This window comes from Micropterus salmoides, unplaced genomic scaffold, assembly GCF_014851395.1.
Source record: "Micropterus salmoides isolate LMB-PRFRI ecotype aquatic unplaced genomic scaffold, ASM1485139v1 Ms_hic_scaffold_3, whole genome shotgun sequence".
In the NCBI taxonomy this organism is placed as follows: domain Eukaryota; kingdom Metazoa; phylum Chordata; class Actinopteri; order Centrarchiformes; family Centrarchidae; genus Micropterus; species Micropterus salmoides.
In genome coordinates, this window is record NW_024042261.1 from 4,142,737 (window position 1) to 4,170,258 (window position 27,522).

Genomic DNA, 27,522 nt, shown 5'->3' on the forward strand with positions numbered 1-27,522 from the left:
AAAATCATTTGATTTACATGGTATTCTCATAGTGTGGTTGACACTTCACCTACTGCTACACAACATATTAGCAGGTGATGTCTAGCGCCACTTAGGGGACACAGGAAGTGACGCCAGGCGATCCCACTGTCTCGGCGCGGATCACGGACTGTCTATCAGACATATCTGCATGGATGAAGGCTTGCCAACTTCAACTAAACCTCTCTAAGACTGAACTCTTGGTCATTCCAGCCAAGCAATCTGTCCACCATAACATCAAACTACAAATTGACTCCTCAACCATCACTCCAACCAAGGTGGTGAGAAACTCGGGTGTCATGATTGATGACCAGCTGTCCTTTTCAGACCATGTTGCTGGTGTATCTCGGTCGTGCCGCTTTGCTCTATACAACATAATGAAAATCAGGCCCTACCTCACTCAGTACGCCACCCAGCTTCTGGCACAGGCCATGGTTATCTCTCGCCTCGACTATTGCAATGCCCTCCTAGCAGGTCTTCCAGCTTGTGCGGTGAAACCCCTACAAATGGTTCAGAACGCAGCAGCGCGTCTGGTTTTTGATCAGCCCAAAAGGACTCATGTCACTCCATTACTCAGTGACCTCCACTGGCTCCCCGTGGCCTCCAGAATCAAATTCAAGTCACTAATGCTTGAATACAGAGTGACTACTGGGTCTGTACCCATCTACCTAATATCCATAATACAAACTTACGTTCCTTCTCGGCCACTACGCGTCCCTCTCTAACTTCAAGAAGCTCTTGAAAACTCATCTCTTCCGAGAACACTTCCTCTTATAACACCTCTAACTCCTCACCTCTAACATGCACTTCCTGTGCTCTTCTTCTTCTATCCCCTACAATGATCTTGTAGTGATTGCACTTTTTGTTTTGATTGCACTTTCTGTTAACTCTTAGTTCCTTCCCTAGGTATCTACCACATTGATGTGATATGTACTGTGAGCTCTTTCTAGTATTCATTGCTGCTCTTACTAGTATGTATTGTCAGTTGTAGATCTGTAGTTGATTCTCTGTTGATGCTTGTATGTTGTTCCTCAAATGTAAGTCGCTTTGGATAAAAGCATCTGCCAAATGAGTAAATGTAAATGTCCTCCGTGCAGTGTCCAAAGCGCTTCACGTGTGAGGGCCAGCACAGTCAATTGCTTTATTTCATTACAGATCTAAACAATCAAATAGCCTACATTTTAAAGTTAATCAGTAAACTGTAGGCTAGATCAAACAATGAATGCATTTAAATAATGATTAGGCCTACTGTAGAAGATTGCAGTAGGATATCCTAAAAGTAAACTAAAAGGGAATTTTAGTTACGCTCCTGAAAATAGTACTAATCCCGTCCGCTCTCCCAGGCCCAGCCCGGCTAAACTATTCCTGGATTCTGCTCTTGCTCCTGTTCGGCTCAGCCTCCCACACTCTGGACTCTCAGCTACTGTTTCTCCCCTGCCCCTGATCTTTTGTTTCAGTGTAAAGCAACTTTACAAAGAGCGTGCGAGTGAGAGGGCCCATTGGTTAGAAATTCAGAGCTTGTCAGTGACTACTGAATTGCCCCTAGCAAAATATTAATGTAAACATTTAAATATAAATATTGTCATCAGTGTCTAGTCAATGCATTTGCTATTCAAACGTTTAACAGTCTGCCACAAATTGGGGAGATAATGACATGACACCTCACGGCAACTTGGGGCAACTCCTGTCGCTCCACACCAGCATTTCCGAGTTGATCTCCGTCTACATTAAAACGACTGAAAACACACAGCTAGGACCCGTTCAGGTGCACTGGGCATGCGCGTGCCAGTGTAAACATGAACCAGATGGTCTATTCCGTAGTTACAGAAGATTTGGCAAAAGAATAAATAAATACAGACTAAGCATCAGACCAGGTTTTTTTTGTTGCATAGATCAATAACGAGCTGGGACTGTTACTGACTGTAACACGGGAGTGTGGTGTCAGAAAACAGACTGGGAGTTGTTGCAAAGTAAACGGCAACGCATTAATTTGAAAACACAGTAGTGTGGATGGGGCCTTAGAGACAGCTTTGCTCTGTCTCTCTGCTACAGGATGCTTCCCTCTGAAGTGGCTGTGAGCTGCACTATCAGAGGTGCTACTGTTAACATTTGTGTGAATTTGTGGAGCGTTTTTTCAGTTTTCTACCTCTGATGAAGAACACTTGTCTCATCGAGTACAGTCCCAGACGGGCTCTGTGTCTATATTTCAAATTTATTCTCGTAATATTACGACTTACCAAGTTATTCTGCAAATGTCAGAGAACACAGATATGTGAGAGGGATTTTGAATGTGCAGAAAGTTTTCAACATGAGCAGAAGACCTGCTGAAACAGGAGCTAATAAAGTGCAGGGTTTATAATTGAATTGAAATTAATCATTGAGGTGAAAAGGTGCCACATGCACATTTAAAGACTTTACTTCAGTCATGCCTACATGTGTGTTGATTCAGCAGGGATGAAATTAAATGAGAAAAGTTTATCAACAGGAGGCGAGGGGGGTTTGAAAACATTAAAGAAGTCCTCAATGTTTCAAGAGCCTGGCAACGCCCCTGCAATCCAGTATATCAAGCGTGGACCACATCATGAAAATGTATATCAAATGGTGATTGTCACACAAGGCTTATTTCCTGTTGCCAGTAGATGGCGCAGTGACTATAACCCTAATTTGTATGAATGTGTCCTTAGGTGACGTGAACCAGCAGCTTCAGAGCATTGTTTGGAGAGGAACAGGCAGAGCAGAGGGAACGAATGTCTGCCGGCCAACAGACAGCTGAGCCGGAAGCAGCACAGCAGCTTTTGGACATATAAAGACCTGTAGTCTGTCTGGATTACGTCTAGGTCTCTCATAACTACGCCGTTTACCCGCAGGAGGAGCTCAGAATGAACTGCTTTTATAAAATATAATGAATAACGTTGATTTATCTTCACTGGTGCTTCTCAGCACCAAGTTTCCGTGTATTTCCAGTTCCACTGTTGTTGTTAGCATCAGTGGGCACCCAGAGCTCTGTGGGACTACTGTTCAGGGTTTAAAGCAAGATAATTGTGTTCGGGGGTTAACAAAGATGGAGGATAAGCGTGTAACTTTGTGTTGAAAAGTGGTGGGGACACAGGGACTGAGATAAGGGGTGCGATATACACTTAGCTCACGAGACATAAAGAAACACGATACTGGTTTCATAAGAAAAAAAACAGAAGATGATTGTGCGCTGTACACTGTTGAAGAAACATTCAATGTGGAATGATGGGAGGGTCTGTCTTTTGGCCTTCCCCCAGAAAATTTTGAGTACCCTATTAAACACATTTCAAGTATTCTGATGAAATTTTCTGCCACCACCTATAATCAGTGCTTGAAGTGTAAAAAGAGGTGCTGGAACTTAGGGCTAAAAAATTCCCATCATGGATATCAATTATCAGGATAAAAGTCAAACCATTATTTCTTTCAAGTTTAAACGCTGATTTTTGCTCCTGTGTGAAAGTTGGTCAGATGGTTAATTGTGGTTTTAAACTTTTCTTTATGGTCAAAACAAACACTTCATGCCAAACAGTGGATAACTTCCCAAATCTGAGGTTGAATATTCAAAACTATTATGATAAAAAAAGATTCCAACAAATATTAATTAACATAAAATTAAGTAAAATCTATTTTCTTTTCTCAACAATATAAATGTGTTTTTTAAATAAAGTGCTAATTTGTTCGTGATTCAAAGGTATTCAGTCAAACTTTTATTGAGAACATTTATGAAATATTTGTTCTATTATTATAATCTTCTCCCTGCTCTGCCTCCCCCGATAGCGATTAGCAGGCAGGCGAGAACAGGTGAGCGGCACAGAGTGCCATAAACCCTGATATGGAGAGGGCAACGAAGAGTACCAGCAGATTCTGAGAAGTCCCAGTACTCAAGAAAAGTCCCGGTACGCTAAAGACTAAAACTGTAGAAGTACTGCTGGCCCACCCCAAGCACTGCCTATAATCAAAATTGACCAAGAGGATTCAACTACAGACCTCCACTTTCAGGCCACTTCTGCGGCAGACCTCCTGTCGGGCCAGGAAATACATGCAAAAAATACAAAATAAAAGCGTGCGACCTGACAGGAAACGCATTTAAAAATTATAAAGTTTAATCATGTAGACACTTATAGGGGAAGGGATTTTGTCATTGGTTTAGATTTAATTACAACATTGTAACTGGAAACTAGCAGACTACTGCTCAAGGAGAGACCGCAATCCTGCCCTTTATGGTATTATATTAATTATTAATCATGTCATAATGACATTCATGGGTGCACAGCATAGTTCATTTGGAAAATGCTTTTATTTTAGCCTGTTCATCTTATTAATGTAAATAATTTCAATGAAAATACATATATGATTAAAAATAATGGTTGTAGGTAAATGTATTAGTGACCCCCACAGATGCATGATTTTACTGCTTCCATAGGAACGCAGACCCCTCTTAACCCTCTGTAACTAGAAACCTGCAGGACTATATGGACTACAGCTTGTGGAATATCAAACTGTAAAATCTGTAAAAATTAACACATATGTAATACAACATGTAGCCTATACCTGTATCGATAATTTTGTAAATATCCACTTTTTACAAATTAATGGAGACAAAAGTTAGTAGCCTACTGTAATAATACTTTCACACACAAATTACACAGAAAAGGAGTCGGCAGCAGTGACTGATTTGCATTATGCAAAACAATTTTTAAAAGTCTGAATGCATGGGTCTTGGCACGTTCCAACAAAATATCTACCACTATCAATATTTGTACATCTTATCATCCAAGATGGCGCCGCAGACGGCCGCCTCGGGATTACGCTCTGTAGTGTTTTTTGTGTTTTTGTTAATTAACGCTGTTTGCTGCCGTCCCTCTCTGGTAACTTTTACCAGAGAAGAGCTCATAAACATTGGACTTTCTACTGCTCATACTATTCCACCGCTCTTCATTGACCCTGGAACTTTCCTGGAGTTATTAGTAGGAGGAGCAGCAGCTCTGTTTGGGATCCTTCGGAAACGTTGCAGGGTAAAGCGCGCGCTGGTTAAACTGAGACAGCGGGGATTTCGCACTGCGCTCCCTTCAATCCACCTGCCGAATGTGTGCTCTGTGGCCAACAAAATGGACGAACTGATGCCTCAACAGAACCAACTCGGACTTCTGCAGATCTGCTGCCCTCTGTTTCACTGAATCCTGGCTCACCGAGCGCATCCCGGACAGCGCACTTCACCTATCGGGATTTAATCTCATCCGCGCGGATCGTGAAAGGGAGCTCACGGGGAAAAACACCGGGAGACGGACTCTGTTTCTATATAAACGAAGGTTGGTGCACAGATGTCACAGTGTTGAAGAAATCATGCAGGCCTCACTTAGAGACATTATTTATAAACTGTAAACCGTTTTATTCACCGCAGGAGTTTTCCTCGTTTGTTCTGGTCGCTGTTTACATTCCACCTCAGGCCTGTGTTAGTGAGGCGTTACTACACCTGGCTGACCAGATAACCAACGTGGAGAAAAAACATCCAGACTCCCTGCTCATTGTTCTTGGGGACTTTAACAAAGCAAACCTCAGCCATGAACTCCCAAAGTACAGACAGCATATTAAGTGTCCCACCAGGGACACAAACACACTGGACCACTGCTGCACAACATTAAAGGACGCCTATCGCTCAGTTCCCCGTGCTGCCTTAGGACTCTCTGATCACTGTCTGGTTCATGTTATCCTGACACACCTGTTGTAAAGTCTGTGAAAAGATGGACCAACGAGTCAAAGCTGGTGTTACAGGCCTGCTTTGACTGCACTGACTGGAGTGTTTTTGAAGCTGCAGCCACTGACCTGGACAAACTGACACTGTGACATCTTACATCAGTTTTTGTGAGGACATGTGTGCAGACTAAAGCCTTCCACACATACAACAACCAAAAACCCTGGTTCACAGCAAAACTCAGGCAGCTTTGTCAGACCAAGGAGGAGGCCTTCAGAAGTGGGGACAGAGTCTTGTACAACCAGGCCAGGAACACGCCGACTAAAGCTAAATAACAGCTTTGCAGCCAACGACCCTGCGTCAGTGTGGAGAAGCCTACGGACACTCACAAACTACAAGAGACCATCCCCCAACACTGCTGGTACTCAACAACTGGCAGACAAGCTGAATGGTTTCTACTGTAGGTTTGAAAAGCCCAGAGTCACACCTCTCCCCCACTCCAACACCATCTTCAAACAGTCACCTTCCCCCTCTGACTTCTCACCTGCACTCAAGATCTGTGAAGAGGACGTGAGCCACTTCTTCCAAAGGCAGAAGATCAGGAAGGCTCCTGGCCCCGACGGTGTCTCACCATCGTGCCTGAAAATCTGTGCAGACCAGCTGGCCCCCATCTTCACTCAGATCTTCAACAGATCACTGTAGTTGTGTTAAGTTCCCTCCTGCTTCAAACGCTCCACAGTCATCCCGGTCCCAAAAAAACCCTCCATCTCTGGACTAAATGACTACAGGCCCGTCGCCCTGACATCTGTAGTCATGAAGTCCTTTGAAAGACTGGTTGGCCCACCTGAAGGACGTTACAGGCCCCCTGTTGGACCCCCTGCAGTTTGCCTACAGGGCTAACAGGTCAGTGGATGATGCTGTGAACTTGGGTCTGCATCACATCCTACAACACCTCGACTCTCCAGGGACATATGCAAGGATCCTGTTCGTGGACTTCACCTCGGCGTTTGACACCATCATCCTGGACATCCTCAGCACCAAACTCACCCAGCTCACTGTGCCAGCCTCCACCTGTCAGTGGATCACAAACTTCCTGACTGACAGGAGTCAGCAGGTGAGGCTGGGGAACATCACATCCAGCACCCAGACTATCAGCACTGGCGCCCCCAGGGGTGTGTGCTCTCCCCACTGCTCTTCTCCCTCTACACCAACGACTGCACCTCAGGGGGCCCATCTGTCAAACTCCTGAAGTTCGCTGACGACACAACGGTCATCGGCCTCATCCGGGACGGTGACGAGGCGGCCTACAGACGGGAGGTTGATCAGCTGGCTCTCTGGTGCGGTCAGAACAACCTGGAGCTTAACAAGCTTAAAACTGTGGAGATGATCGTGGACTTCAGGAGGAGCCCCATCACCATACTCAACAGTCCTGTGTCTGCTGTGGAATCCTTCAGGTTTCTGGGTTCCACTATATCCCAGGACGTGAAGTGGGAGCCCAACACAGACACCATCATCAAGAAGGCCCAGCAGAGGATGACCAAAAAACGCCATAGTTATCTCATTGCATTTTTCATATAGAGCTGGTCTAGACAGTACACTTCTCTCTCCTTCGGTGACTTTCTGCAGGCGTTTCTAGCTCTGGAGCTGTGGAGTCTGGATCTGTGGTTGCGGGTCACCTGCTGCTCTCATGTTCCTGCTCAACACCCTCTGCTACAATTACTGTATTGTTACAAATCCTGTTGGGTTTCTGTAAATAACATCTGAGTGCTTCGTGGGAGGGTTAGGAAAAAAATACGTGAAAAACATGGATGCAAATCTTGGCAGGTAGCCTACATCATCTGTTCTGACGAATAATACATCCACCTCTTAAGGTCCTTTTCAAACACTGATCAAATCAAATCATCACCACATATTTTTGCTGAATCTCAAGAAATGCTAGTTATCACCATTGATTAACCCCACAAAGAATATTATAGCGTTTAAAAGCACTATTTGTAGGGGAATGCCACTCTCGGCGGGCAAGCAAAATTTGGTGCCATCTGCCTCGGCAGCTTTTGTATAGCCATTTGCTTCACTAAAATTCCATCCATAAGTAACACAATGACAGAATGTATGACCGTTTTGGTCATGGGTTTCATATATTTGTCACAAAACATCAAAAAGCAAAAAGTCTGGGACAAAATCCTATCAAATGAGATCTGTGGTCTAATTTGTGTCAGTTAAGGGGGTCTTGATGTGATAAAAAGAACCACTGCTGTGAACAACTAAAGATCTGGGTAAACCACAAAAAAAGACTGACTGCCATGCAACTTAGGAAACAGAATAAATATACTTTGTCCTGTTAGTATGTCTATATGCTGCACCAAGTTTCATCTCCCATTGTTTTGGACATTAAAGTGAGGAGAAAGAAAAACTGGTTGTACTGATTTCATTTCACCTTTATTTGTGGTGAAAAAGTACAATCTCAATAAATATTCAACGCTTTAATAATTTCAGAACGAAGTATGCTATCATTTCACATCAAAATATGCTATAACTTTATTGAAATGTAGTATTCCTAAAAGGGATTTTATAGAACACAGAATATTTCTGCTTTTCATATGCTTTTACAAAGCTTTCTTTGCTTCAAACTTCAGTAGTAGCCTAATACAAGACTGCATACTACAGACACTATTTCAGGGAAAAAGCATTCAATAGTAAACTATGTACACTTGTACAGAAAGGTTTAGATGTAGTAGAGTCCAGTGGGCCAGCAGAAGTAGCTCAGAAAGCAGTGCTGCAGGCTGGGAGTCCAGTAGCAGCTCAGACAGGAGGAGGCCAAGGTGCTGCTGAGAAAATGGGGAAACAGAGAAAGGCTCAGCGATTTATTGTAGGAAATCCTCTTCACGCCAATCCATAATCATATGACAGCAAACCATGATGTCGCTGCACTGTGTTTGTCACTAAAATAATGATCATCCTGCACTGATCAGTCAAACTGTCCTAGCCTACTGATTTTATCATATATACCTAAACGTAACCTGATCCATCAGACAGCGGTAAATGGAGGCTATATAAAGAGATTGGTATGCTAGCTCCAGTTGTAGTGGGAATAACCAATTATTGTGAAAATCATAAAATCTCTCCAGGTGAACTAAATGATTTAATATGAGCTTGTTATGTAACGCAGGCTTACGTTACACAGCTAACTCACCACAGGAGACACAAAGTTAGGAAACTGCACAGCAGACTTACCTTGGAGGTGACAAGGATGAACCCGATCCTGAATCACGAGTGTTGAGTTAAAAGAAGATTCTCCACTTTATTTTTCCACTGTTGGTTGAAACAAGGCTACAGTCCTTTTCCTTGTTGTCTCTACAGATGAGGATGATGCTAACTAGTGCCGTGAATATCCTGTCAATTCATGGGAGAGAATGTTGCTGTTCCCACCTGCTGGTGTAGCTGGTAAATTGCTCTCAAATTTACAGATCTCTGTTTACACATCTCAGCAGGACAGAGTGGACAAAATTCCACAAATGTATAAAAACCAAGTTACAAATGTCACGTGACCTGCAAATTGACAGGAAGCGATCCGCAAATGTGTAAAAACATTTTTGTGTGTAGAAATGGATCCACAAATATGTGTAAATAACACTTTGTATGTGAAATAAAAAGACCAAGTCCAATTAAATCTTCCATAACAGATAACAGTCTATGAGCAGTTTATGCAATCCAAAGGAAATAAATCCTAAATCCTAATATGTAATGTAAATGCTCGCAGTATTTTAGAATGCACATGCAATTTAGTACTCTTTATTCGGTATGTAATGAAAATGAAATGCTCCGTACTTGTATAGCGCCTTTCTAGTGTTTTCGACCACTCTAAGCGCTTTTACACTACATCTGCATTCACCAGTCACACACATTCATACACTGAGCCTAAGTGCTCAAACGGAAACTAACATTCATTCATACACTGCAAATCGGGGTTCAGTATCTTGCCCAAGGACACTTCGACACGCAACCAGGGGGAGCCAGGGATTGAACCGCCGACCTTCCGATTAACGGCCAACCCGCTCTACCTCCTGAGCCACAGCCGCCCGATGTAAATCGGGCCCTATATCCGCCCCTAATACTTCAGGAGCTAACGCTAGCCACTATTAACGTTACCTATGTAGAACGACAAATAACCTAACTTACACACGTGTAACATTCTGTAATTTGTGTGATTTAGATGTACAATATTGACAGCGGTAGATATTTTGACGGAGAGAATGCATCATGTTATGTCCTGTGGGGGACGTAATAAAACAGTTTATTTATGGTTATTTCCTGTCCTGACCAGCCTGACAGTGGATGTCTGCTGTTGGACCTCTCTCAAATTGATGCCACTTACAGTATCTATCAAAAGTGAGTACATCCTTTATATTTTTGTAAATATTTGATTGTATATATCTTTTCATGTTACAACACTGAAGAAATGACACTTTGCTACAATGACATCTCCTCCTAGACCGTAGCTCTGATTGCCACCAAATTTTCAGTGGATCATCACTGGATCAAGCCTATTAAAAGTTGTATAAAGCATGTCGATATCTCAATTACTTTTCAAGATATGGACCAATAAACGTCCAAAGGGGCGTGGCTCTGGACATAAATGAACACAAATCAGCAACCATAGGGCCGATCATCACAAAACTCACAGGATATGTTCAGATAGGTGCCCCAGATATACCTGGACAGTTTGATGTCCCTAGGGGCCACTATAAGCGCAAGAAAGGTGCTTAGCATTACACAAATTACACTATAAATCCCATATTCATTCTCCAGTCAACACAAATCTCTCAGGATGTGTCCTCATAAGTAAATGAAACATGCCCTGAAAGTTCCATTTAAATTGAACACCTGGGGACGCTATAAATGCAAACAAACTGCAGGTGATAAAACGCAAATCAGGCTACAAAATACAAATTGTTTGTCCAATCAACACAAAAAACTTCAAGGATATGTCTACATAAGGACCTCACACATACACTGCACTCTCATTCAAATTGACCACTAGGAGGCGCTATAAATGCATAATAACTGGATGTGGAATTACACAAATGAAGCTATAGATCAGAAAATGCTTGTCCAATCATTATAAAACTTGCAGGATATGTTTCAGTACAATGTTAAACCACATGTATGATATTATTTTGAAGTCGCTACTGCGAAAAAAGGTTTGAACCCGCAAATCGCCGCTTGCGGCTATTTATGAATTGGCACTATATAAATAAAATGAAACGGCGTTATTTCTTCCTGTATATACCTGGTTGGTCCTTGACAAGACTTGATTTCAATAAACACCCTGTTGCTGCAGCAGAAAAGTTCATTAAAAGATGTCCATTTGATTTAGGGTTGGACCAATAGACGAACTCTTGTTTTCCACACTGTGACAACTTTCTTTCCTGAAAACAGATTTAGCCTGCCGGACGAGTTACTCTGTATATCCTCTTTTTACCTCCTTTTCATTGCGTTACCAACTAGGGGCGTGACAAGATCTTGTGTCACATGGGGTTATAATAAAGATCAGCTTTGTGTGATTAGAAAGAGCAGAGGAGCACAAATGCTTGTTAACAGACAGAGAAAGGCGCTTCTGGTGTGAACAGCCAGCCTAGGGGAGGACAGGAGGAGGTGAAATGCTGTCCTGGGCCAAGAATTACACATTGGCCACATACAGGGGTAGCTAATTCAAGTTAAGCACCCTAATGAACATTTCCAACACAATACTGTTTTCTAAGAAATACTGGATGTACTGATAAAGTGCAAGCCCTGCTGAGGTGATAATGTTTACTAAATAACTATTGGAAGATTTTAATCTTAATTATCAATATAGGCCTTAAAGATCAGTCTGGCTATATTAAATAACACTTCCTAATTACAACTTCCACTAATAACCAGATTAACCCCCAGGAGCCACCGAGCACACCGGTTTGATCAGATCACAGTGTTTTATCTCAAATTTACCTTTTTATATTCATATATGCAAGTTTACATTTGCACCCTTTAATATGCTTGATTGAGAAAACATGGTTTAATGTGATAGGCTATATAAAAGGCAAAAACAAAAGTATTTTTAAAAAAGGCTAAAATAGCTCAAGATGATAAGAAAACTCTGGTCAAAAAGCAAGTCAGGTACCATCACTGTCGCATTTTAAGCAAATACATGATTTTAAGTTTTGCAAACTTTATTGATTTTCATTATGTAAAGCTTGTATTTAAATCTATAAATGGACTTGCTCCTCAGCCTCTATGTAAGTACATTAAGAGACTACAGAGTAGCAGCAGATCCACCAGAGCAGCTACAAATGGCAATTGTAAAGTTTCATTTTGCAAAACTTCTTTTGCTCGTCCTTTTCTGTGAAAGGAGCAAAGTCTTGGAACTTGCTACCTAAACACTTAAAAGAGAGGCCAAGTCCTGGTTAGTTCAGCAACAAATGTGTACTCACATCTAGTTTACTGTAGTTAGCATTATATGTTTTTATTGTATTTTGATTTATGCATTTTATCTTGTGTTATATTGTAATGTCATCATATTGTATTTTCTTTTTTTTCCCCCCATTTGTTTTATTTCTTTAAAAGCCCTTCTAGGGAAAGGTGTTGCAAATTAGCAATTGCTAAAAACACAAAGGTACACACATAGTGTATGGTGTGTAGTATTGCTGTTTTCAGTTTATCTTTGTTAGATGTATCGGTACAGCAAATAAAAAAAATTAAAACTCCTAAAGGGTTTTAAACATATTGACCTCACCTCCAGACTGGTCCGTCTCCACCTCACATGTCCCATGAGCTCCATTCCTCAGACCCATTCCGTTGAGCCTCTTTATCTCACACATGGGTTCGATTACAGCCAAAACCGTTGCCTCTGTGGGGGTCTCAACCAGTGCCTGTGTGTCTTCTCTTGCTGACAAGTCTGTCACCTGGATCACATCCAGGTTGTCAAACACGCTGTTCTGGAGGTCATGGCTGCCGATGTCATCCTCAGAGTGGCATGTGCTGCAAGCGGAGTCCTCTGCCAGCATGGTAGCTTCATCACCTTTCAATTTCATGTTTATCAAAGGAGTACTTTGTGCTGCTTGGTGTGATGGTGTTGGCCAATGGCCTCTCTGTGCATTGTTTGCCTGATGAACACTGGGACTGATTTCAACAGGCTCCCATACTGAAACAGACGAGCATCCATTAGGCATCCCTTGTTCTTCTTTCTCTGTTGCCTCTCTAGAATCACAGCCTATCTGAGAGGGGCTTATCAGTAGATGGTGGTGCTGCTGTGCTGCTGGGATTGGCTTCTGTTGGGAGCATAGTCTGCCACTACCCAGTGGTGTGCTGCTACTACAGCTAGGCCGGCTGCTGTCTGTGACCTGCCAGCTGGTGACACCAAGGACCTCCTGGGTGGCTGCCGAGATGACCTCAGTAATGAGTCCAGCTGCCAGAAGCTCAAGATCCTGCTCCTCTCCACTGCCACCGTGTATCTGGATAACCTCTGGACTCACTGATCTGTTGGTGGAGTCTTGGATCTTTGTCAGGGCTGTGGAGGCCGGGGAGGTAGGTGTGCTGGTTAGAATGTCTTGGTGGAAATCCTGTGCTGAAGGGGGTGTCTCTAGAGAATCAGCCTCTGGTGGCATCACCCTCTGCACTTTGGCTGGGGTGACTGCACACATAACCATCTCATCTTGTGTATTAACAACACTGTGGTGCTTTGCAACTTCGCCCTCTGGTTCAGGCCTCTCTTCCTCAGCAAGGTGTGTAGTTGTGGGGGAGCAGGTGACTTTGCCAGACTGGCAGGGCAAGACGACCCCTTCTACTATGGCTTCTAAAGCAGAGGATAGATCTTTGACTTGGCATTTCTCCAGCTCTGTCACCACTGCAGGGTCTTTATGGTCATTTGAGGATACCTGCAGGCTGTCTTCTTTGCCAGGGGATGTTAGACTCAAGACTGAGGACTTATGGACTTCCTCTAGTATTATTCTGCCAATATGATGGGCAGCTTCATCAGAACTGTGTTCCAGTGAAGGTACCGCTGGACACTCCGTGTCCTGGACATGGACCTGGGAAATATTTTCATGTTCTGTTCTCTGGTTTGTGACCTTTGGAGGTCTGTGGGTGGGGCTTTCTGTGTCATTTGTGGGGGAAACAGTGCCTTTCTCAACTAAACCGTTGCTACCCTCTGCGGGAGATGTTCTTAGGGCCATAGCGGTTGTAGCCCCTTCTGGGCCGTCATGACTGATGAGTCGCTCTTTCTTCCGTGAGATGTACCACCACCAGCCGATCAGTGCGAGAACTCCGGGCAGAGTGTAGGGCACAACAGAGCGAAACCTCAGTGGCATTTCCTCAGGACACTAACAGCTACACCTGAACATTACAAGAGACACACATAGATTTGTATTAGTTGAGGGATGTTTCACATTGAATACAATTCATAGTAAAACTGATCTAGATGATATTAAGGTGATTTTAACTAACTCACTATAAGAACTAAGATGACGTAAAAACAGTCTCTAGAATCTGCACTCCACTGCAGTTTTTCCCCATTCATTGATTTATTTGTGGCAACAACACAATATCAGCACTGACCGCCACAAACTATATACTATTAATTATAAAATCATAATTCATTGCTGAAAATCAGTAAGACAACCCCTTTCATCTCAAAGTCAAATATACACCTCAAAGAATGTTACAGACACTGGAACAGCCCTCTGCATACTCAATTCCTGGTCTACTGCCTAACACAAGGTGGCTCCCTGTCCAAGTTTAATAAAAGGCCATTTGCACATGCCTTTCCTTAACAGACTGGCCAGACCACCAAGAGGAATGCATCACATGGGCTGGATTGACTCAATCACATCCTGCCATGCTTCCAGATACGTCTTTCATTGGCAGCTGCTCTTAGGTCTGTGTGTGTGTGTGTGTGTGTGTGTGTGTGTGTTGGGGGGGGGGGGGGGGGGGGACTTTTGACCTATGAGTGCTGGCACTCCCACCTGCTATACATAATCAGCGGCAGAGTCCTGGCATCCACTTTAAACAGTAACCGAAAGAGCGGTCTTATAGTAAGAGTTAGTTATAACAATAACACAGTTAATGTGTTAATAAGAGCTCACACTGACCTACATTCATATAAAGTGACTCTGTTTAGAAGACTCCTATTACTTTCATTGCTTAGCGGTCTGAAATACATTTCTGAAAACTCCTCCATGAATTCTATGCCCAGCAGGGACACTCCTCTAAAGGTGCTTTTAGACCAAAAGCGAACTGGGCGCGGTGTCTATGCAAAGACGTGGAGACCCGTGGCGGTGCGGAGGGAGCGCTGCCAGTGACGTGTTCTGTTTTACTAAAGTTATTGTAATAATTTTCAATAGTCTTGTTTACATTACTTGTGGCGTGGATTGTGTGGGGGCTGCTGGAGTGCTAGTGTACCATGAATCCGTCCCTGCTTCAAAAACTACACAACCACCAAGTTTTTTGTGATGAGTGATCAGTAGGGGTGTGACGAGATCTCGCACGCTGTCAAGGCACACATTAATTTTCTCACGCAGTGAAATACCAACTGATAAGATTGACTCCAAAGCTCCGCCAAGCTGATTGACATACCGGCGTACGCTGTGGTGGTAATCAGCTGGACCCGCTCAAGCTGTGAGTCCAGACAGATGTGACGAATGGTAACGTCGCTGGTAGAGTTTTGCAACATAAACATCTAAAAACTGAAGGGCAACTGTGCTCTGTTTGGAACTATGAGCTGAACTTTATCAGAGCTGCTGAAGTTAACGTGTGGATTTGTTTGTTCCGACCAGCGGATCAATAATGTAATGCACAGCAGAGTAAAGGGCAGTTAGACATCTCATTAAATGACGACATTAGTCTGATAATGACTTTTTTTCTCGACATTTCAGAAAACAGATATGTTGTAGACATTCTAAATGTGCAAAGTTTTGAACATGAGCTGAAACGGGAGCGAAATGTTGCACCTGTACCTGCTTCCAGGTACTTTTTTTCATATCACCTCACCTCCGTCGAGGTTCCAAGCGAGCTGAGGGAAACTAAAATGTAACGTGAAAACAGACAGACTGCTGATTGGTCAGAGAGAATATTCACTATTCACTGCATCATCATTGCTGCACCAGACAGAGGCGAGTAACAGAAAGTTTTATATTTTACAGTTTTCGTATGGAATTTCATCACTAAATCCACTTCTGAGAAGTTTTGAGGTGAGAAATCAGCTGTGTAGATTTCAATATTTCTATATTATATGTACAGTTTATTATAATATAGACAGTTTTACGAGAAGTGATGGCGGAACAAAATGTGCTTGAATATTTTCGGAGTTGAAGAGCGCGGAGGGGGAAGCCTGTGTGTGGCGTCGCTATGACGACCAGCTACGTACTATCTCTGGGTACTGTCTGCAATGGAAAACGGAGCAGGGCCGAGTAGCGTCCAGTCTATCGATTTGCGCTATGGTAGCATTTTTCGGCAAGGCAGCATAGATCGTCAGAACACCGGCAACAGTTCAGCGTTCAGTCCTGATGGTAAGATGTGGAACAATGATGTTGTGGACTCGAGAGTAACTCATACCATCTGCTAGATTACGGTCGCAGTCTGAAGCGGCTTTGATTTGGATCACACTACCTTGTTTCAACAGATAAAAACAGATATTTGAGGCCTTTAAAAATGCTCAAAGAGACACAAAATTTTGCAGCCTGACTCAAACTGGTAATATTTCGATTTGATGTCATTTTTAAGGCTGAGGTTTGTACATTTGCTCTATAGCGCACCCCTAAAGCCTTTTTAGCAGTCACATGGCCAGGGATAGTCAAACCCTCACAAGACTTGCATGCTCATCAAAACGGTTGTTTTATATTGGCTGATATGGTTTTTTGATTGCTCAAACAGCATGGCGTTGAATTTTGATGTTTCACCATAAATAAAAAATCCTCACGAAAATTTCCACACACCTCAGGACTGGTGGGAGATCCAATGTTCTGCAGTGACTGGGTTGGGGTGAGGCCAGGGGGCTCTACAGCACCCCTAAACAAATAATGTGTTTTGGAAAAAGTTTCTTTGATCGTCATGACATTCGGTGGGGATTATTGCTCTTATTACAAAGACCGCATATCAGCTTTTTTTTTTTTTTTATGAGATTTTGCTTAACAGGAAGTCAGCCATTTTGCACTTCCTGCATCATTTTCAATATTTACAACAGGTGTTTGAGGCCTTTACGATGCTCAAAGAGCCACAAAACTTTACACTCGAATTGGTAATATTTGTATTTGATGTCATTTGTGGGACTTTGGATTGCACGTTGTCTGTATAGCGCCCCCTAAAGGCTTTTTACCCTTCACCATGGCTAGGAATGTTCAAAACCTCAAACTTGGCATGCATGTCAAAAGTATTGTTTTTTATTGTCTGATACGGCTTGGGGGCGTGGTTGTGGAAATTTTGCTCAATAGCGCCCCCTGCAAGATTTCAACTGCCATATGCCTAGCTGTATAAAACGTGGGGGGGCCGATGTATCATCTCTAGACCTAAAAAAAAAAGAGCCATACCCTAAACCCAACAGGAAGTCGGCCATTTTTAAATGTTTACAAGACCTTTCCCCGTTTACAAGCTCCATACTTCAACTAACTCCTCCTAGAGCTTTAACCCGATTGACTTCAAATGTGGGTAGCACCATCTTAAACTGAAAACACTTGTGATCAGACAGAAATATCACTACGATTCCACACAAATGTTCACTTTTAAAGTGCAGCTCACAGCCGCATTATAGGGAATGAAGCATCCTGGAGACAGTGAAACACTAGTGTATCACAGCGAGGGGGACAGAGACAGCAGCACACAGAGTCAGGTGTCTGTGTCACGGTCAGGTGTCATGATACTGTCTCACTACTTTGCAGCGACTGTCAACCATTTGTATTAATACATTGACTAGACACTGAACGACAACATTTATATTTAAATGTATTGATTACAATTTTGCTAGAGACAATTCAGAAGTTGCGGACAAGCCCTGAAGCTGTGAGCATTGCGCTCTCCCTTTCTCTCTCTCTCTCCTCTGGTGCTTACCCGCAGGCAGGCTGAGTAATGGCAGGGGGTCATGTTACATGAACTTCAAAGAAAATGTAGCAATATTATTGCGAGTAGTCTCCGCCCTTTCCCTTAGCTCTTATCCGTTGCTCTTATCCGTTGCATATTAACATGGAAAATATTTTTGTTGCTGTTGTTGAGTTACATTGAGGGCTACAGTCAAAAAAATGACCCGACGCCGCCGTTGGTGCCTGAGTAGCGGTACAAACATATACATCATGTGTCCAAACTCCAAACAAGGAGGAAAATGTAGCAAGTTAAAGAATTACTGACGGGGGAGACCTCAGACTGTACAGCAAAAACTCCAAGTTGCACGGACTAATTCTCTAGGACACGTGTCTAACAAGGCCAAATCTGGCCTGCCACTTCATTTTATGTGGCCCGCAAAAGCTTAAAAGATTCATGATTGTCCTAAAATAAAAGTTTATGCTGCTTTAAAGCGTACATGAACAATAAACTACATCTCCCACAATGCATGTCGATTTTGTGACGGCATCCCGCCACTAGACTGCTGTGTTTCCACACCTCCGTTTTACTGTTTTTTTAACAAGTGGAAATGAGAAATGTATACAAATTCCCAAAATGTCCAAGACGAGAAGAAAGGCAATTTTCATGAACAATGGGACGTTTGTGCTTCAAGGAGAAAAACTGGTAGGCTAGGCCTATGTCTTTTGTGTGAGTGTCGGTAATGAATGAGTAGCTACAATATACGTCTGCATTTTTCCAGGTAATAAAACATCCGTCATTAGTTGGATGTGTGCCCTCTGCAAGGCTGTGTACAGCAGTTTGTTTTATCAAATGCCAGATCTGTTGTTTTACCATAGTTCTGCCCTTCTCATCTGTGAAAAACCGTAAAGTTAATGTAATAGTTTGATGAGTTTGCATGCGTGAAAATGAACGCATTACTCACTGAGACTACTCGTTCCACCTGAGTCATATACAAGATTAAGTCAATCAAATGAACGAAACATTCTTTGAACAACACAACACTATCAGATTAATTCTCTAGGAGGAGTTTGTTAAAGTACGCACCTTGTAAATGGTGAAAAATTAAATTTGGGTTATGGGTCCTTGAGGTGCAGGTGGCGGGTGGCGCTAGCGAGCCATTTTGTCATGCCCATGTGCAGGACCCATAAAATATGTAATTATTCGCCACTTGACAAGGTTTGGTGAGTTTTTAAGCATGTTTAGGCCCCCAAAAACAAGATTACTTTGCAGTTTCAATAGGGACCTCATATGTTTCATACTCGGGCCCTAATAATCAATTCAGAATCTTAGAAGAATCACAATTGTTGCATGAATGACCCCCCTCCCCAAGGCTTTTATATTGTGAGAAATCGCAGGAAGCCCTCTTTCCCACTAGCGCTAGCTTCACCGGGGAGCGTTCAGGCGTAGTCAAACCAACGCAGCAGTTGGTTTCTAAATGTAGTGTCAGCTGCATGTGTAAAATACAGTGACTGAACGGGAGGAGACGTATTTAGGAGAGACCTCGTATTTAAGTTTATGTTGTGCCTGCTCAACAGTTCTAACAGTGCTATTAAAACACATTCAGAGAATATTTCAATCCTTATTTTGGCACTGGTGATTTTCCTTTGGTGCTCGCTAAAACCTCAAAACTAAAACAGAAAAAAGGTACTGATGAGTCTGTATGTACACAGGTCTATGAAATGGTGGCCCACACTATATTCACCTTGAACAAGGTTGCAGTAGAGGTTAGAAGCAGCCAGACATACAGTGTTGATCGGTGCTTTTCCTGGCCTTAGAGTCAAGATTTAGGACTGACCTTGGCGTTCAGATAAGGGACTGGTCAGACCATATAATGAGCAAAGGCAACTTAATCAGCATGCACAATGGCTACAGAGCAGCCCAAGTACAGAGCAGCCCAAGTACACTCGTCAAACTGACTAACTCACTCTATACTAAGGTGACAGAGGATACAGTCACTTAAGGCTTGTGCAGACTACAAGACTTTCAGTTTCAGCAGATTGCCGTGCTGTTCAGACTACACAACTTTCTGTCTTGTGACGAGAGTCTTGAAGTTGTTGTGGTGTTCACACTATGTGAGCTGACAACGACTCCGTCCCCCAATGGCTGGTCAAATCATACAAAACACAGAGATATGATTTAACGTCACCAACTATAAGTGGAATAATTGGTTAGTTACATTTGAGATCTAAACAATCCAGTTGACTGTACATGGGAAATTCTAGTTTGTTGTCACTGATTCACACGATTCATCAGAAGCCCAATTTAAGGGTGATTTTATGTGGGTGGGGATTACGTGTACGCCGAATTGTAGAGCTGCCCTTCATTAGAGACTTTATGCGGTCTGCGTCTGACGACAATGCACCAGAAGGTTACGCTGTCGAACTCTGCATGCGTGCGCGCGCACACACACACACACACACACACACACCTGTGACCCGAGAGAGGGCAGTAAAAAACGGGAGGGTTATGAAGTCTGGTATGTTAGGAGGAGAAGTGATTAGGCTGTTTTTATTATTATTTAAGTCATGTAATTGACATGACAAATGACCAGAGATGGGGACTCGAGTTAGAAACTCGGACTCGAGTGCGACTTAAGCACACACAGTGACTTCAGACTCGACTTGAGACTCGTCCTCAAAAGACTTCAGACTCAACTCTGTCTCGAGGTGCGGGACTCATGAACAATGTTTATTTTTTAGGAAACTGAGTGTGCTGTTATTCCTTCACTCTGTTACTTATAACCTGCCTACATAACACATAGTATCAGCTGCGCGCGGCCACAAGTGCCAGAGGACAACAAACACCGGCAGCTGCTGAGCCATTCATCATAAACTTTGGCTTTAAAACTTCATACAACAAGGCCCAAAACAGGTTAGTAACCTGTGGTTAGTAAACATGTTTAGCTCAGCATTGGCCATCTAACGTTAGCTTGCTTCTTGTTTTAGCTACGACCTACGGGAGGTTAACTCCGACTGTCGTTCGTTATGAAAAGATGAATGAGCGTTTGTTTGCTTGCCAAACTTGTGGTAGTCGATTGACGTAATCATTCACGTCCCGCTGGCTGCCATCACGTTAATTAATTATTGCCGTTGGCTGGAAAGAGGTTACAGGTTTATTGTTGATCATGTAGCCTTACATTTTTATTTAGTTATAACATTACACTGGTTTGAGAGTCTGCAGGGTGTGTTGACTTACAGTAGTTTAAGCTGTCAGTGATTGCATTGCACATTGTGCTCTGCAAGTTAAAAACAAAAAGTTACAGCTTTATTGTTGACCATTTGACTTTACAGTTTTAATCAGTTAACTTTAGATAGGTTTGTTGACTTACAGTAGTTTATAAGTTGCCATTAATTGTATGCGCTTTGTACATTAGGCTGCATTGTTGTGCTCTGTTAAGTTAAAAACAGACAGGTTTATTGTTGATTATGCAACGTCACAGTTTTATTTAGTTAACGTTACACTGGGTTTATGAGTCTGGGGAGTAAGTTGACTTACAGTATTTAATAAGCTGTCAATTGCATTGCACATTACATGGTTGAGCTCTGTAAATGAAAAGCAGGTTACAGAATCCATAGCTAATTCCTTATAGCTATGAAGTTTTATAAGCAGCTTGGATTGAACGCAGCAGCTGATACAACATTCGTAATAACCACGAGAGACTTGACTTGGACTCCAGCTCAAAGACTTGTGAACATCTCTTTAAATAACCAACTCACCGTGAACAGCTACCAGGAACTACTCTCCATAGCTCTGGTAGACTCCGATCAGCTAATGTTTTGCTCTGTGGTGCTGCAGTGTTGTTAAAAGGGAAGCTGCAGAGCAGACCCTCTGGTGGGCAAACTATGCAACACTAATGACATCAGGGAAGGATCCGACTCAGTTTCTTTTTTAAATAGTCTTATTGGCTGTTAGAAATGCCGTTGCAGATTTATCTGCAAGTAGCTTATATCTGCAAAACAAAAAAAATCAGTTGGGCTCTACACGTAAAGTACAGGGGCTAACGTACGTTACTACAGCAGTCAAGTTTAACTTATCTAGTGTCACAACAACGGGCTAATCATTCAATTCAGCTTGAAGGTACTCTGTAAGTCAACGACTTAGTAGCTAATGCCAGACCATAACATATCTGTGTGGCTCACAATAAAATATCCTGCTTGTCTTTTGCTGTGTGAAGTTAAGTATCAACTACAATAAGCGCTGTGTCCAATCATGTCATCACTAGGGCTGGCCCGAATGTCATTTTTTGAGCTTCTAAGCTTCAAATAGTAACTAACAGCGAATAATCGAAGCCTCATCGGTGCATGTGAGAGGGGAGGGGTCGCAGTTGCGTTACACTGATTGTTTATACGTCTGATAAGCAGGCTGTCATTTCACGAGCTACAGCTGTGTATTTAATAGATAGTAGAGGAACAGCAGAAGACGGAGGAATGCTAATGAAGTTCTGGCAATGACATGAGTGAGAGAATCAGATGTGTGGGGGGGGGAATAACGGCAGGAATGGGTGTGTAAGTCTGTGTGTGTGGGGGAAAAAGAAAAAGAGCACTCCCTTATTTTATTATCATAGTGTAGGCTAGCTAAATCAGCAAGTTGTTATTACCAATACTTTTAAATTTGTTACAGCTAACCTAGTAGACCAAGGTGCAGGACAGAGAGGGAAGAGTTAGATAAAAGAGGAACATTTATTGTGAAGTGGAAAGGATTGAAGATTGAGCTGGGGAAGAGCAAGGCAGACTGGAAGACTAGATGCTGTAGAACCTGGTTGGAGGCTTTTTATTTGTCCATGCATTCAGTACACCAATATCTCCAATAGCTAACATAGTACAACAAAACTGGTGGGAGGTTTTGTTTTTTTCCTGTTTAAAAACCAAAATGGAAAAATGATAAAACAGTAAACAAAAAAAACAGACATCAGTTTTTAACAGAAAAAAAATTTAGTAAGACCATGGTTGGGGTGAAAGGAGGGCCAGAACCTTTGAATCAGGAGACAGTTGTGTTTGCGTCCCGTGTGAAACAAAAAGTCAATATTATGCTACATATTTTTATATTTAATTTTATATAAGGCCATTTCTTTTCAGGTCGCATCGCATCTCACATCAGCTGTGGTGAATATGATTGTAGAAGTGCGCACTATATTACAGTCATATATGAAAAAAGAAATTAAAGAAAATGTAGGCTACTTGTTTTGTAAGATTGGGTCAAGCTGGGTTCAAACTCACTAGAGCAAAAAAAAACTCCTTGTTGCGGCACATTGCTTTGCCTAGGAGCCAGTCAAACACTCAAAATTATCCAGTTTCTAGATTAAGTTCATCAGCAACAAGGACGCATTTTGTTTTGGGCTGATCTGAAGCAGCTGGTTACCTGAGTGATCTAAATTCTTCCATCTCACAAAGAAAATAAAGGTCAGGTCGAAACAGTGTAGAGAGGCTGAAGGGAAATTACTTGAACATTTTAATCCGTGTACGATTCGTTAATATACAGTTCGCCAAATTAACTAATAACAATTCATGTTTGATGTACCATTGGATGTACTGGCAACTACCACTGAATTGATTTGATACTGAAGAAATCTTAAAAAACAGGATTCTCAGGAAAACATTCCTGTTCCAGTTGCTAGTGAGTTTCAAACTGAACGTTGAGCCAATGTTATATAGCTGCAGCCTCCAGTACTGCAGCTATATAACATTGTCCTGTTTTTCTAAAAACCCTCTCATGTTGATGTTCAGGCTCATCTTCATTACATTTAATCAGGCACCGCCATCACCCAAGTATCTCTGCTGCAGGTTTATCAAGTTTACACAAAGCTACACAAATCGACTCATTACATAGCCTATCAAAATCAATATTTTCTCGTTTTGGTTTTAAAACAGAAAAGCCAATCGGTTTTGAAACTAAATAATAAAAATAACCATACACGGATTCGCTAGGCGCCTTATTTGAATGTTGAATTTATCAGACTGAATATCCACAAAATTACTTAAGTCAACTAACATTACTAAAATGCACAAAGTGCAGCCAGTAAGACTTCAGTGTTAACTGACAGATAGGGGGAGTTTGGAAAAACATTGTCTGGAATTGAATCAGAGGTGGTAGTGACCTAACGCTAACGTTATACTATTCTATTAGGAATAAAGCATGGCTGGTTAGGAGGCCTCAGTGCAGGATGTAAAGTATGAAGTTAGCAGGCTAGCCCAGATCATTGGTTATAATGCATACACCTATATGAACATAAACACGAATTAAAAAGTCAAGGCAGCTAATCGCACATTCCCTCTAACGTTACAGCGTTCTCTTTGACCCAAGACCACGGCTTGGTTACATCATTAAAGCCTCATGTCTAAGGTCACTTTAGAATTTCATTAAACCCACTGATTGTCGCTTTATACCAAAACATAAGGCAACACATCACACCGCTTTAAATGCTACCAAATGCACCAATGAGGGCTTGTGCCAGACTGACGCAGGGTTAAAGGACATTTTAAGCCAAAGAGTGCTTATGACTTGCGTGGGCCTCAGACCTTTACGTTAGCTTGCTAGCCAGCCTGTCGAAAATTATAGACTGCATTCTTCTACTGCTGACAACCGCATTTGTTACCATTTAAAACACATGTCCCTGTTATTAGTACGTGCATAGGCACCGCACGAGAGAAGGAATTTGGGTAATGTAAATTACAGAAAAGGGAAAGAGACTAGCTGCAGTGTGCTGATTGTGTTAGAGAGAGATGAACAGGCTAACGCTAGTTGTTCAATGACAAGGGATTACTGCACTCAGTCGGTGACACAATAAACTGTAGACGGCTTGCAGAGACCTATGGAAATGTCAATGAATTGGTTTTTATACACCGCGTGTGTTGAAACCCTATGAGTGAAAGTGAACCAAGTCACGCTGTGTGAACATGATGCAGATGGTATTTCCCCTTAGTTGCTAAATGTTCTCTTTCCTCTCCAGCGTTTTAGTTTACTTACAGTACTGTAGGGTTCTCGGTGCCGCCACGATGAGAACAATAATGACAAGTAAGGTTTTTCAAACGTGTCCTTGTAGAAAGTCAGTCTCTCCTCCCCACGTGTTGACCGAGTAACACCAGCCTAAAGAAACAGACTAAACAGCTGGTCAAATCTCGCGATACTCAGACGGTCAAGTCGTGTGTAGTCTCGCGTCATCTGAGAATGCAGTCAAAGCACCTATTCCACACGAGTACGGAGTGAAATTAGACTGGAACTGGTCACAAACAAATGTGTATTACATGATGTCCAAATGAAAAATAAGATTTACAAATGTGTACAACGACTTGTGTCTAAAACTATTATTGGCATTCTTTTGTATTTATTTACATATTGGTAAATGTACACGTGCACAGAATGCCTGATATGCACAGATCAGGTCATATTTGCTGTAAATAATTACAAGAGATGATCTGATCAGATCTGTAAAACTGAGGTAAAAAATCTGAACATTCAAGTTGTGATAAAACTGAACATGTATGACTGAGGGTGACCACATTCCGTCTCAACGACCATTTATTAATTATTTTTGTTGAAGTCACCTGCCTGTCATTAGGAAAAACACAACAGTAGGTAGATCATGATCTTTTCCCTAATTTTTATTTTATTTTATTCATTTCATCAGTGCGGTGTCTGTCACATCTGTCAGATCTCTCCGCCATGGCTGCCTGAAGCTACACTTTCCCTATCCTCGCGACTATAACTTTCACTAACCACAAAAAGGGGAAAAGAGCACGATTGGTACTTTGTGGCTATAACAAGACTGTTGACATAATGTACAGATAATCTGCAACCCATGGAGCAAGAGAACTATACAACGATCAGTATTTAATGATTAATTACTATTTAATTTTTTTTAATTTGTAAAGGCCCATTTGTGAAGGCCTGCACAATCAGAATCAGAAATACTTTATTGATCCCCGAGAGAAATTCTTTTGTCACAATTGCACTTGTCAAAGGTAGATAGCTAAAGAGTATATAAATATAAAAAATAAAGACAAATCTAAAGGTGTGTGGGTATGTACAATATTTACATTATTAAGAATTATTATGGTGAACCAAAAAGTACTAGTGAATAAATAGCAGCAGAGAATATTGCACATTAATTATTAGACAGGTAATATTGCACAGAAAAAAGATAATAAGGTCTAGTTTGATAACTGACTAAGTGTCAGACACTTAGAGGGAGGAGTTATAAAGTTTGATGACTTCCTGTGTCGCTCTGTGGTGCATTTTGGGGGAATGAGTCTTGCACTGAAAGTGCTCCTGTGTTTGAGCAGCATGTCATGAAGTGGGTGGGAGACATTGTCCAAGATGACATGTAGCTTAGACAGCATCCTCCTCTCTGACACCACCATCAGAGAGTCCAGCTCCAACGTCACTGGCCTTGCGGATCAGTTTGTTGAGCCTGTTGGCGTCCACTACCCTCAGCCTGCTGGCCCAGCATGCAACAGCAAACAGGATAGCACTGGCCACCACAGACTCATAAAACATCCTCAGCATCGTCCTGCAGATGTTGAAGGACCTCAGCCTCCTCATTAAATAGAGACGGCTTTGGCCCTTCCTGTAGAGGGCTTGAGTGTTCTCCAGTCCAGTTTATTGTCCAAGTGCACTCCCAGGTATTTGTAATCCTCCACAATGTCCACACTGACCCCCTGGATGGGAACAGGGCTCACTGGTGCCTTGGCTCTCCTTAGATCCACAACCAGCTCCTTAGTCTTTGTCACATTGAGCTGTATATGGTTCTGCTCGCACCAGTACCCCATCATAGCTCTGTACTCAGCCTCGTCACCCTGTTGATACATCTAACCACAGCAGAGGTTCTGCTCTGTGTGGTAGTTGAAGTCTGTGGTGTAGATGGTGAAGAGAGAGAGAGAGAGGACAGTCCCCCGCAGGGCCCGGTGTTTCTGACCAGGCTGTCTGACACACAGTGTTGCAGTCGCACATACTGTGGTCTGCCTGTCAGGTAGTCAACGATCAAGGACACGAGGGGGGTATCCACCTGCATCACTGTCAGCTTCTCACCCAGCAGGGCAGGCCGGATGGTGTTGAGGGCACTGGAGACGTCAAAAAACATGACCCTCACAGTGCTCGCCGAAAAAGAAAGTTAAAAGTCAATGAAAAGACAATGAAACTATTAGTAAGATATGAATAATAATTTCGCAGACCTTTCACCTGATGACCTCATCTGTGACAACCCCTCCCCTTCAGACACTATGGGCCTTTCTCATATCCCCAATTTTTGCCTCCTCGATCCTCAAGCGTGTGACCCAGAAATCGATCTCAGCTCGCCATCTTAAAGGACATCGCAATTCTTAAAATGCGTATCGAGGAGTGAGGATCGAGGAGGCTTGCTGGAGGAGCTATAAGCGATGTATGTATACATCGGTGTATTCTTTGCGGAAGTCTTTTCAGCCGCTGTGATGTTTACAAGAGGCGTGACAAGCAGCTGGACCAATCCATAGCCGGAGCAGGACGCTGCAGTGTTCCTGTTGTTTTCATAAGTTGTATCAGTTAAGCCTATTAAAAAGAATCAAATGCGCGATCAAACTTTCTGCCCTTCACCGTTTGTTCCTTAATGTCATTTCACTTTGATATCACTGATGTTATTGTTCAATGTGATGTGTGGATGGGCAGCAGGATTGTAAAAATGAACATTAAATAGCGTCTGGATGAAGCGACTCCTCAGTGACACTGTGCACATTTACGCACTA

At 42.4% G+C, this 27,522-nt stretch overlaps 1 protein-coding gene across 1 annotated transcript in view; it reads right to left on the minus strand.

The window, feature by feature from the left end:
* Positions 1-24,927, minus strand: part of akap1b (A kinase (PRKA) anchor protein 1b) — a 65,624-nt gene extending 40,697 nt beyond the window's left edge. The window contains exons 1-2 of the mRNA XM_038692388.1: positions 24,773-24,927; positions 12,498-14,095 (exon numbers count right to left, since the gene is read on the minus strand). Coding sequence (XP_038548316.1) covers positions 12,498-14,070 — 1,573 coding nt within the window. The 5' untranslated portion in view covers positions 14,071-14,095; positions 24,773-24,927. The remainder of the gene's footprint in view (positions 1-12,497; positions 14,096-24,772) is intronic.
* Positions 24,928-27,522: the final 2,595 nt, after the last annotated feature.